Consider the following 13842-nt stretch of genomic DNA (forward strand, 5'->3'; position numbering starts at 1 on the left):
CACCAGTGATAGGACAGTGTAATTTCCTAAGAATGATGTTAGAAGTGATCATTTGAAAATCTAAACACTTGCAGAGATTATTGAATTATGTCCTGCGTATATATGCGCACGGATATTTATCTGTTCCCTATCTTGTTAATTTGTTGTTAGTTATTGTGAAAGAACATTAACAGGATCAGTGCCATTACAAAGAAGAATATCATTAATAACAAACAATTTGAATACTTATTTCAAAAACGTGCATCAAACTGGTAGCCCTTTGCCTTAACCAGTACCCATGAAGCAACTTGCCGTTTCAAAAAGTATTAGGACTCCTGCGGTGACCAAGTAGATCATGATAAATTACCTGTGCTGAAATACCAATGAGCAGGAGCCACTTCTGCTTGGCGTCAGTGCGGTAGTTGATAATCTGGCAGCCTGCCAGGCTGGAGTGACGGTCAAAGACTTTGACAGGCTGCGAGTCACCCTCCATGCTCCAATGGTAGACCGCCGTGTCAGTCACAAGTGCGACTGTATTAAGGGAAATCCACTTCCAAAAGGTAACATCGTCTGTCATAGTGTGTGCCTTCATTTTGCTCTTCATTTCAATGTTGAAGATTTGAAGGGTTTTGGCGGCTAAAAGTTGGGAGAAAAAGGGGCAAAAGCCACACCCAAAAGCCGTTATAGATTTAACATTCATCATTCACAAATTCATCAGAAGACAAACACCAAATTGGAACAGAAAAGGGCAATGAATGAAATTTAAAACATTTTTGATCAGGCAATAACGGCCATACATGCTGCAGTCAGATATGGCATCCAGTGTGAATAGAATGTTACAGCATCAAAATAAGAACAAGTAAATCATATTCTGTTATGAATTTCCTTAGGGCAGATTAATTTAAAATACACATGTAGGCATAATTGTTGGTATCATCACTCTGTTAAAGACAACCCAAAAGGTCACTGAAATAACTTGAATTGTGGTCCAACAGAATCATGTTAAAAAGCAAAAAGTAATAAAAAAGAAGTCTGGACAAAAAAATGATGGTGCCGTTACCTGAATATTTTGTTGTTCTTCTGCGCCCTGCCCTTGGATTCACCTTTCATTTATTTAGAGGTTGTTCTGGGCACTTTGGTTACCATTTGTATTATCAGTGTCTTTAATTTGCCATCCATTTTCTTAATGCAGCCAGGTCCAAGGAGACTGGCTACAGTCCTATGAAACTATAAACTTCCGAACAACTGTATTGTGTAACTGTAGTTAAAGGAATGTAAAATTGGAGGATAGTCTTTACACTTTAACATGCTTGTCTATCATTTTCTTTCCAATCTCCTGAGAATACTGTCTTTCACTCTCTCTCTATTCCTTGTTCAGTGTGGTACACAGTGTCCCCAAACAACATAGTGGCTACTTGATTACAAGTCTGAAGACACCAGTGAAGCAACAGGACGCATCTTAGTTTAATTAATATGTCCATATGTTCAAATTATTTTAAGTATTCTCCATGCATACCTTCACTTTTGTCCAGGCTAGTTTCATTTATGTTGAAACGCATTACAAAAGCAATATCTGATTTTCATTGGTAATTGTTCCCCAACATTTTTTACTCTTACTTTTGTCAGTTTCAAGTTGATTTACTGACAATACAGGATTTCTTTCATTAACAGAGAGTTACCAACAATTTTGCCCATGTGTGTAAATCAATTTGCCCTGCGACAACTCAGAACATGATTCCCTCATTTGCATAACTGCAACGAGTTTCAGTACATACTAAGTATACCTGAATTAAGATGGCTTTTCAATGTTTGTTTATTAAAAGGCCAAAACTAGATTTCACCAAATAAAGTTTGTACAGTTTACAAACTGATTTGCACCCAGGTATTCTTCTTATGTCCAACTATGTGGCCAACCCATCAATTGAAGAGCCTTCAAACATTGAAAATAAAGAAGATTGATGATGTAAACAACTCATAAAAAAAGGCTAACATAGCTGCATCTCAACTTTAACAGTTACAAATTAAGAGCCAGACAAAAAGTTGTGGGGCAGGGGAATATACACCAAAATAAGTATTTATGGCTCTCTATAGCAACAATTAAAGGAAAACTTTCCAGCATTTCATTTGTTTGATTCACTTGTAAATGACAGGCCACAATATAAAATAGGTTAGATTTACTCACCTGCGTCACGTTTCATTAGTTGGGGGTTAATTTAGTGAGTTTAAGCATTATTAAGAAGCAGTGTGACATCTTTGTTTGATCATTATTCATTACTTATTAACACAGTGAAAGAAAGCAAAGACCAAGGCGAAACAGCACAACCGTCACAATCACTTTGCCATCACTAAGCAATGAGTCAAACAATTTGCAGCAGCCAAATTTCAAAGAGCAAGCGAAGGGCAATACAGTGAATCACGGGGTTGTGTGTGAATTGTGACTATTTCAGTTTTATGGCGTCAAATGACATTCTTAGATGTAAATAATCATTGATGATACAAAAGCAGCAACTTGTGGGCAGATGGGAGTGCTTCACTGTTTATGATACTAAGACCAGTACTAACTACAACTTGAACCATTATCAAGTTAAAGATGAGTATACAGATGGAGGCATGCTTATTTTTAAAGTCATTATATTTCATTGTAAGCATTAGAGCGAATGGTCGCACAGTGATGCCATGATGGAGTCAAGGTGGGGATTACCAGAGTATTCACTGAGAATTGTGTGGAATAAACGTGGCCAGTAGGTTCACGCCAAAAGAGTACGTCCGTCGAAGAGTGTTTATAATCGGCCTACATGCAGCACACTACATTGGTGGCAACGTTCGTATTTGTGCCCTGGCATTTGTAACAATTTTCTCTTCGGACAAACACTCAGGACTTGTACTCTTTTGGAGCGCACCTGCTGGCCTCGTTTATTCAAACCAATTCTCTGAACACTCCTTTCATAACCTGTCTCAACTCAATTACTGTGCGACCATTCAGTTTAACGCTTAGAAGAAAAACATTCTCAAGTTTGTCAGTGGAACATAGCGTGGAGCAGTGTCAAAAAAGCCACTATTGCCAAGGTTTTTTGTGATTTTTGTGATAAAAAGGACAGCACAAGCTCATCAGCCAATTTCCCTCATGATGTTACAATGACAGCGACAATGAAAAAAACTGAGAACGTGAGAAAGTGTGTATGTAGGAGTTCTGGGGCTGTTGCTTTCCGGCACTGAAGGAGGGGGCTCTAGTGGGTTTAGTGTGCAGGAGGAGGTAGATGAAGATAACAAGCAATGACTTTTCAGGGAAGCTACTGTGTACAGCTGAGTAACAAGCCGTGTTCAGCATTTACTGCTGTGGTGAACATTTCGGCTTGGCCCTCGACAAACGTTCCAGCTTCTCATGTGGTCACTTGGCAAAATTAATTACCCAGTCCTTGACTAAAGTATTGGGATGCCAATGACAAATGTTGGAACTTTAGTCAGAATTCTAGCTATTTTGACTATGCGGAAAAATTATTTCTATCCAATTTTCCAGTTCTTGGTTATAAATGTTTTACATATCGCATGTTATTGTACACTACATAGTAAAAAACAAAAAACAAGGCATATGTTAGTGTTGATGACCGATTAAAATCTATGCATATAGCAATATGATGCCATATGTACAGAAATTCTATAGCTACCTTGACATCATCTATCAATCCAACTGACTGATCCAGAATCAATAACTTGATAGAACCAACTCAAAACACCACCCAGCTATGCCAATGGCCGAAATATCCAAGGCAGATAATGGCTATATGAATAGTCCAACTAGACCAATAGGTGCAATGCCTAGATCGCAAAACTGATACATAGTCATTCTCTTAAAACATTGATAGCAATCTGCTTCTTGCTTGCAGGTGCACTTTACGTTCATGTAGACTGAATTTGTATTCCTTCAAAGTGAGAGGTAACTACGTGTATCAAAATATGATGATTTAAAGATATCAAAGACAATCAGGAAAAAAGAGCAACATATTGGATAGACAGCATGGATTTAAAATGAAAATTAAGAAGAAATATGAATTGAAATAAGAACATTGGCATATGTAAAACAGGTTCCAAATCAATCACTCACTTAACATTAAAAAATGATGGAATGCCAGCAAGCTCTAAGTTGTGAAAGCTAAATCCTGTTTAGTTCGATGAAACTCTGAGACTTTAGGTAATCTATATCACCTTTAAGAAATTGCACCAAAACTTCATGTCTTTCTGGACAGTTTACTTAAGTAGGGTTGATTGAATTCAACGATTCAGAAGTCTCTTATAAAACAGGATTTTACTTCCACAATATAAAAGTTAAATTTTAACTCACCGTCTGCAAATACATAAGAAAGCAGTAAAGAAAAACAAAGAGCACAGAAAAGACAAAAGACAAAAAAAAAAAAGTCAACGCAATCATGGATGCTTAAAAAAAAGAAAATCTAACTATGCTTATTTAAAACAGTTATAGGACAAATGTTCATTAAACATACCTGATGATTAAAATGGCAAAGTGGAAAGCTAAATTAGCTGGACGTTTTAGGAAACTGACGAAAATGTTTGCCTCCATAACGAAATACAGCTAGGAAATATGTCAAGGCTGAAGAATACAGGCCATATGTAAAAGTATCTGATAATCACTTTCTTGTAAATAGATTGCCTTACCTTTGAGTGCAATGACTTTGCTTGCTGGATTCATGATGGCGCTGTCAGCTGAGATGGGCCTGCGGATTGGTGTATTTGGATCGGCCATGTCAATTATCACCACCTGAGTCTGCTCGCCGACTTTCTCACGGATACAGATGAATTTATCTGACTCCATAGTTAGAGTACTGAAGCCTATGTTGGAAGGGTTGATTCCCAGATTTTGGAGCTAAGGAAGGAAAAGAGCACAGCATTTTAGGATGACTACCAACAGGCTGTAAGAGGTTAAATCCCGATTTTCATTATTTACTATACGTAGTAAAGGCTTGGCAAAACATTTCAAAGGAAACTGTGTGGTCAAGTCAATAGGTCGCAGGCTTGATGCAGTTATTGCATGTAAGGATTACGCCACCAAATCACTTTAAAGACACAGTGTGTAAAACTTCACCACTAGATGTCATTATATAATAGAATGCAGCCGAAACGCTTGCATTTCAAAGCACACACTACGATGACTCAGAGACCACACTTGGCAAGCCTACCACCAATTCTCATTTTGCGTGAGCGAGCGAGCATCTCAGCGAGCGACGGCGACTTGGCAGCTGGTGAGAACCACGGCAAGCGATGCAGATAGACGACGCAAGCCTTTAAATGTTTTTGACAAAAATTGGACAGGCCTTTTCGCTAAATTTCACGATGGTGTCTAGTCTTTTTCATTATCTATCTGGTGTGGTAGATGGGTAACTCGCCCCCAGAAACAATTTTTTTATTACTTATATTTCACAGAAATCCACATTTTGACAAAAAAACAAACAAACTGACCGCTTATTTTGAGCGTCAAAAACAAAATAGCATGGCTTGAAGCATTTAGTACCATATATCAAGGAATTGCGCAAGAATATAGGACAGGGTACACCCACATAATTCTTAAATTCACTACTTCCATTTCAATGACAGTGTGGTTAAGAGTTCCAACCATGTATTGAGAAAGAAGAGGAAACAGCAAAAGAAAGCTTGCGCCACAACGTTTACAACCGCAGTGGCATGGTAGTGTGGACCCCTTTTTTTCATAACTGTTTATTGTCCGGCATAGATGGCTTTGGGAATATTTAAGTATTAAAACACCAGATGGGGAACAAAAAGGAAAGCAGCAACTAATGGTGCTTAAATTCCAAATTAAACTGTATTCAATCATAAGCAGTGACAGTTGACGTTATCATCATACATTTGAAGCAGCAGCAATCGTTCTTAAACTAGAGTTTCTGATCACAAAAATCCACATAAGCACTCAACTCCATTACAGACATTCTTTGAAAGATCAGAAAATGAGAAGTCAAACTTGAATAATCTCTATAATCTTGATGAGTGCTACCGCTATTATGCAAAGGGTTAGATAAAGTATCTCTGAATTACATATTGCTTTTCTGGGCAGTGCCATGTGGTCCCTTATTACGTTTCTACAACTCACCAACTAGATGTTGGCTCTTCCACTTGTGGTTGAAGTATGACCATCACCACAATTTGGTTTACTGAAGAACACTGTAGACTCAAACTACTATGACATCACCGAGAAGGAATTCAGGTAAAAGCAGTTCAAACTCGCAAAATGGCAGCAAATGCAGAAATTTAGCATGAGCCTTTTTTGGCTTTGTGCTGTTCTTTCAAAAAGTAGCATCAATCATAGTAGTAGCAGTAGTAGAGATGCTTTATGCTATACTTAAGAGCTACCATATACTTAAAGAAAGATTTGACAAAAACTGACAACTGGGAGTTATAGACAAACACAAAACAAATAATCAGAATCATTAAACGATGGGCAAGATGAATGGTTTCGTCGGTGTCTAACAATTACCATAACAACAATCTATAAGGCTAGTAGAGTGGATGAAGAGTGTTATTGGAAAAGTAAACACCAAAGGGCAGACCTGAATCACAGTTGAAGTTGTCCGTTTGTTCTTCGCCTATGTTATAAACCAGCAAGCCAGGTGTAAATCACTTGTTTGCTCTGAGCTCATTTCCAAACGCACCCACTATGAAAGATCGGGGATTTGGGGTGGCAGCGAGATCTAGTGTTTGTTTTTTTATCTCAGTTTTTGTAAAATATAACCCCACAAAAAAAAGTATAAAAATTTGGTTGATGGACTTGTGACTTATATGTATAGTCCAAAAAATACTCGGACATGTTTTTTTTATTTGCACGATTTATAATCTAGAACAATGTATAGTCTAATGTCCCAAAATATTTTTGGTTCTTCCCCTCTAAAGACTTCTGCGGGAATCAGTAATGTAGTTAAAAAAAAAAACGTTTTAAAAAAGCTACCAATAAATAAAACGTATTTAGTATTTGTGTGTTTAGACAAGGTATTTCAAACATCAGCGGTATTTTCAACAACAACAAAAGTTGAGCAGTATTAGCTCGCGTGGCTGGAAGTTCGCATTGCCATTGAGCAATTCGACAACCCGTGAAAACCCCGTTCTTCTCAACACACAGTTCAATAGCATGTCAATGGCTGTGGGAGGGAGCTATGCACTTGGTTGTGGGAATGTAATTATCTAAGCAAAAAGCCACAAAATTAAGCCAGTTCAATATTGTCTTTCCTGAGCCTGACACCTCCAGTGGAGGTTTGACCGCTCACAGAACCTGCTTACCATTTCCTTCAAAGGGAAAGCATCATCTTACTCAGCACAAAAAAGTCCTGTGTCTGTCCATCGTATGTAAAGTTCAAGGAAGAGCAGGGAAGGATGTGCTATTTAATGTGCTGAGCCCTGCACCACTTCATAGCCATACTCACAACAGGAAACTTGGGAGCATTGTCCATTGAGACTGAAACAACAGCCCTGCCAAGTCCAGCCTCCTCACTACCATGTGACACTGTTGGGTGACATGTGACTAGCTCAAGAGCATGGAGCAGGGACTGCCTTTACTATTAGATCGAAAAAGGAAAGGAGGAAGAATTGCTCATTCTTGGAGTCTATTCATCTAGTTTGAAGCAGAATTTGGAAGGGGAGAGTTTTGGCTACGCTAGGGCTGAAAGAGTAATCAAAATGTTATTGTGATTTCGATTTCTCTCATTCTTTAAAACATAATAATCAAACAAAAACTATTAGTGTGCAGAACACCACGGTTGCCTATGTTGCGAAAGCATCCTGAATGCACCATGGTGCTTGTAGCGAGCCCGGAACGAATCAATGTGATTCTGCCATCCCTGCGCATCCTTCAAGCTGCTTAATGACATCTCAGTTGGAATTAACTGTAAAACTAAACACAAAACAAGAAGGATTACATCCACTGTATATTTAAATACAAAACATGCTTAATTTTTAAAACATCACTAGGCTAGCACTAATGCTAAAATGAATGGAATGAATTAAATCGCTACTTTCTCCTGTTCTCATCGTTAAGTCTGTACACCGCAGATGCAGGGCCTCTAAAAGTACTCATCTGGGCATTAGTGGAGCATGCATGACGCAGAAAAAGCTTTAGCATTTTTAACTCCACAACCTTTAAAGGGACAGTAACATGAAAAATCTACTTTTTGGAGCTTTTAGCCATGTTGAAATTCTAATTCCTCACCAAAAACTTCACCGAAGTGGTGTTTACCTCCATTCGTCCCTCTGACAAATTCTAGGTCACTTTCTCTGAGACCTCTATGGGATAGTGACAAAAGTAGCCTTTATCAGTGAACATTCTGTCCAAATGAATTCAAAGCAATCAATTATCCTTCACATTTCCAATGCCAAAGTACAATGACAATTGGCAGTCTTAAAATCCCAGAAAAGATACTTGTGTAAACTGCAAGTAAAACATTTGCGCTGCTGAACCTAACTGAACGAGTGGTGATGGTTAGCGCGCTCGCCCAGGAATAGTGTTCAAGAATAAAGTGTTCAATGTGAAGGGATGAATGAGTGTCAGGCTATGATAATAGTTTTTAAATAAAAAAAAATTTTTTTATAATTGTTATTTCAATCTCAATCTAAATAACTGTGATTATTTTTTCCCATAATAGTCGAGCCCTAGACTACATAGTTTCCCTTTTCTTCCAAACGCAATCTCTGCCACATTTAGACAATGCTGGACAATGTCATGTCTTCAGCATATCTGCATCCTTGCCAGCCGGTCACGGGATATCAGCAGGTCTGTTACAAGCCAAGTTCAAAGGGCAAACATTAAACCTTGAGGAAGTATGATACAATAAACTATTACTGCATTTCATAAAGCCATGAGTTGCTTTTACATTTACATATATAGTTTACAAGTCAACTTACTGAGTGAATATTAATTTGACATTCAGGCTATCACGTATGTAAGAAAATGCAAACTTCGTAAGTTGACCAACAACACATGCCTGCAAAGACTGAAAAAGGGAAGGTGATACCAGCTCTCTGCAACAAATGTTTAACTGCTGATGTGAGAAATTCAGTATTTCATGCCATTCATTTTGTTTACACACCAACTAAGGATGGACATCATTTGCAAACAATCTATGCATCAATTTTGAATTATGTTAAGTGTGAAGAAGAGAGGGTCAATTAGCCAGGTCTTGAAGCAAAATCTATATACTTATCTAAACCAGGAATGGGCAACGTGGGCCACATGCAACCTCCAAATTCAGGCAGTGTGGCATGCAATTTAGTGGATGCTGTTGGAGGCAAGTCCAATTTGTAAACATTAAAATTAGGGGTGTGCCAAAAAAAAATTGATTCTCATAAGAATCGCGATTCTCATTTAGTTTGATTCAGAATCGATTTTAAATGTCACAAAATCGATTTTATTTTAATTATTTTATACTGTCCCTTTGTTTGTGTGTGCCTTTATTGGGAGCGCTGTTGTACCCGATTTGGCCACTTAGGGGTAGTGTGGTTCCACGCGGTCTGATACACTGTTAAGTTGTAGCCACAGAGAGTAGAAGGAAAAAGTCACGATCAAGTTATTCCAATAAAAGTTGTTTTTTTGCAGCGTGGAGCCGTTCTTTTGAGTGATTAAAGTGCCGCGAGTAGCGCACTAATTAGCATTAGCGAGTCAGACTGGAGTAGATCATTACGATTCCTTGAACATCTATAAATTGAAGCAAAAATCATTGTCAATCAAAAATTGATTCTGAATCGAAATCGCACACCCAAAAATCGGAATTGAATCTAATCATGGGACATTCAAAGATTCCCACCCCTAATTAAAATCACCTACAGGGGGTGACTGAAAAGCTGGACAAACCTAGCAACTGAACCAAACAAGTTCAGTGTTTCCGACGGGGTTCTTTCAATCTGTGGGGAAGGGCGCATCAGCTGTTGGGACATTAGCATCTACCCTATGATCTAGTTTCTAACCAAAAAATAAAATTAACAGGTTTGTCTAAGCTGCATTAAATCACAAATGGAGGTGAGCCATTTTAGGGATCTTTCTGTGCCAGTGTAGTGCTGTGCAATCAAATTACAATATGATTCGTAGTAATACAAAAAAACATCCATTGTACCACAAGCGTCCTTTATTTTGGAGTAACTCTGCTGCCAGGCTAACTAGCATCGGAGCATTTCACTATCCAGGCGTTACAAATCAATTTAAACTCAATGCAACAATACAATAACGTAAATGTTTGGTCATTCTTTGAGTGGTCCTGTCTGGAGATGGACGGAGTCATCTTTTCTTTTGCCAAATAAAATACTGTGCATCAGTATATGTTCATGTATAATATGAATATGTGCAAATTGATCCATACAACCAGAGAATGAGAGAACAGCAGCAACATTTGCAATTGCAAAATTCCCACTTGAAAGGTGGGTGGCTTCAAACAAAAGGTGCTCTGTCCCGAGTTGTTTAACACATCTGGATGTAAATGCCATGAAATAAAAGCTGGAATTCTGAACTTTTGTCTCGGTTTCAGCTTGACCCAAATGTCTTCAGTTTACAACAAAAACTAAGGAATTGACCTTGCCATTTCAATACTTGAGCGGACTGTTAGATTTGGGTGCTCATTTTGGAACTATGAGAAATAGATTATCAGATATTTATGCAAAACCATACGCTGAAAAATTATCACATTAATGTTCATTTGTGAGCAAAGGGGAGAAGCTAAATCATTAACTAAAGAAATGATGGCGATCTGGCAAAAAAAAAAAACTTTGGTTGTTTTGCTAACAAAAAATTGATTCAGGGTGTTTCATCTCAATATGTCACTTTATGATAACTTATACTGTATCTCAATCTCAATAACTGTTGAAGATATGAAACCCAAACTTTTTTTCTGAAAACTAATGATCTTAAATTTATGCGGTAAAAAATGTGAACACAAAAATCCAATAACTAAACATTTCACCTTCCTTGGTTTTCTTCGGTCCCCTCGGGTCTCCTGGTGTTCGATTTAGGTGAACGGTATGAGATTTTTTTCTAATAGGTTTTCTGGTGAGCTAACAAATACACACACGCACGCACGCACGCACGCACATACACATACTCACCCACACACACAAAAAAAAAAATGTATATATATGTATGTGTATGTATATATATATATATATATATATATATATATATATATATATATATATATATATATATATATATATATATATATATATATATATATATATATATATATATATATATATATATATATATATGTGTATATATATATGTATATGTGTATATATATATATATATATATGTATATGTGTATATATATATATTTAAAAAGAAAAAAAAAGAAAAAAAAAAGAGCAATGATGATGACATTTCCAAATGAACAATACTGAGCTCTTAAAAAAAAAAAAAACAATTTAAACTCAATGCAACAATACAATAACGTAAATGTTTGGTCATTCTTTGAGTGGTCCTGTCTGGAGATGGACGGAGTCATCTTTTCTTTTGCCAAATAAAATACTGTGCATCAGTATATGTTCATGTATAATATGAATATGTGCAAATTGATCCATACAACCAGAGAATGAGAGAACAGCAGCAACATTTGCAATTGCAAAATTCCCACTTGAAAAGTGGGTGGCTTCAAACAAAAGGTGCTCTGTCCCGAGTTGTTTAACACATCTGGATGTAAATGCCATGAAATAAAAGCTGGAATTCTGAACTTTTGTCTCGGTTTCAGCTTGACCCAAATGTCTTCAGTTTACAACAAAAACTAAGGAATTGACCTTGCCATTTCAATACTTGAGCGGACTGTTAGATTTGGGTGCTCATTTTGGAACTATGAGAAATAGATTATCAGATATTTATGCAAAACCATACGCTGAAAAATTATCACATTAATGTTCATTTGTGAGCAAAGGGGAGAAGCTAAATCATTAACTAAAGAAATGATGGCGATCTGGCAAAAAAAAAAAACTTTGGTTGTTTTGCTAACAAAAAATTTATTCAGGGTGTTTCATCTCAATATGTCACTTTATGATAACTTATACTGTATCTCAATCTCAATAACTGTTGAAGATATGAAACCCAAACTTTTTTTCTGAAAACTAATGATCTTAAATTTATGCGGTAAAAAATGTGAACACAAAAATCCAATAACTAAACATTTTGTTTAACTTTTCACAAATGCTCAATTTGCGATCCCTTGGTTACACTTCACACATCAAAAAGGTATTCCATTACATGTCAAACTCGAACAAGCATATCAGGCTCGAATCGCCGCTCTATGGTTATCAAGGCCTCAATTATCAGAGTCTTCAGATCATCCACTGATGCTGAAATGCTTTCTGCTTTTCAGTAAACGACATTTTAAGCAAATAAAAAAACAAATGGTGGAAATGGCACCTTACGCCAAAAGCTGAAACCTTGATTGTGACATAATGATCTAGAAAAACCACTGCAGCAAAAAAATAAAATACAATTTAAAAAAGAGATTTTACCTTTCCAACGAAACCAATGCTACGTTTGCCAGTTACCAAGATATGAGATTTTGTGAATTGAAGTGAATTGAGATGAAACACCCTGTAGTATTGTTAAAGTACCAGATCGAAACCATCGCTACTTGCACGTTGACATCCTAGTAGGTCTCCCCCTGCCGTGTGCGCTCACTTGTTATTGAGGCAATTTAGTGAAGGCTTAATTATGTTTCACCCCCTATATGATGGCTGACCACTAGTTGATAAAAGGTTTTATTTAGATATGCAGCAGAGCCTGTATTTTACATTAAAATATCATGTGATTAAAATTTGATTAATTGTGCATTCTAAACTCAAAATATCTATTTATCCAGGATTTTGACGTATTATTGTGTCTTCTTCCATCGTAGAATAATTTGCTTTTCAGCTTCTGTGATGCAACGACGCAGGCTGCATAAAGAAACAAATGGATGTCAAAAAATGACCCTGTGACACAAACCTTTCGTCGCAGCCTGGTAGCTCTTTACACTGACAGCTGTTGCACAGTACGTAACCTGAATACATACTGTCGAAAGAAACTTCAAAAGGACATTGGACTCCCATTTATCGTGGGGGATACGGTTCGAGACCCACCCACAGTAGGTGAAAATTAGTGAACTGGAGACGCTGTGTAAAAAAATATTTTGAAAAGCTTTGCTCCTCTCACACACACTTTAAACACATTATTAAAGTGCACTTTTTTAAGCATTTATTAGCAGGGCATATTAGGCATATATTATATATAGTGCGGGACTATAAGGAATGAGGGGTTTGGGGTTAAGGCAGGGGTAGGGAACCCTGATCCTCGATAGCCGCTTCTCTGCCTGTTTTCCATGTCTCCCTCCATCAACACACCTGATTGATGAACAAGATCGTTATCAGGCTTCTGATCAGTTGAGTCAGCTGTGTTTGAGGAGAGAGACATGGAAAACAGGCAGGACAGTGGCTCTCGAGGACCGGGGTTCCCTATCCCTGGGTTAAGGCATTAAGGCAATACTATGGGCATCTGCACAAAAAAAAAAGTCAGTGTATAAAACATGGACAGCCCAAACATTGTTCCGGCGGAGCTTTTAGACAGAAAATATAAGTCGACTTATCTGGATGTCTACTTTATTCCCCCAGTCCTAATTACAACACATCCCTTTCCTGTTACCGTAATTTTATAATGTCAATTTTCTGCTGCAAACATGGCAAAAGAAAAATCTGCATTGGCATTTCTGACAGCCTACATATTCCTGAAATGGCAAGTTATTTATATGCTGTAGTTCCACTATACTCAACTTCCTGCTAGATAAAGGTTATAGTACCAAGCAGTTAAAGGTCCAGTGAATTGTGAAAATGCAT

At 37.3% G+C, this 13842-nt stretch overlaps 1 protein-coding gene across 1 annotated transcript in view; it reads right to left on the bottom strand.

Annotated features, from left to right (window-relative positions):
* Positions 1 to 13842, bottom strand: part of cltca (clathrin, heavy chain a (Hc)) — a 34549-nt gene that overhangs the window by 19699 nt on the left and 1008 nt on the right. The window contains exons 2-3 of the mRNA XM_086057773.1: positions 4651 to 4858; positions 347 to 615 (exon numbers count right to left, since the gene is read on the bottom strand). Coding sequence (XP_085913899.1) covers positions 347 to 615; positions 4651 to 4858 — 477 coding nt within the window. The remainder of the gene's footprint in view (positions 1 to 346; positions 616 to 4650; positions 4859 to 13842) is intronic.

This window comes from Leptonotus elevatus, chromosome 16, assembly GCF_054856555.1.
Source record: "Leptonotus elevatus isolate MCC_2025b chromosome 16, RoL_Lele_1.0, whole genome shotgun sequence".
Classification (NCBI taxonomy): Eukaryota; Metazoa; Chordata; class Actinopteri; order Syngnathiformes; family Syngnathidae; genus Leptonotus; species Leptonotus elevatus.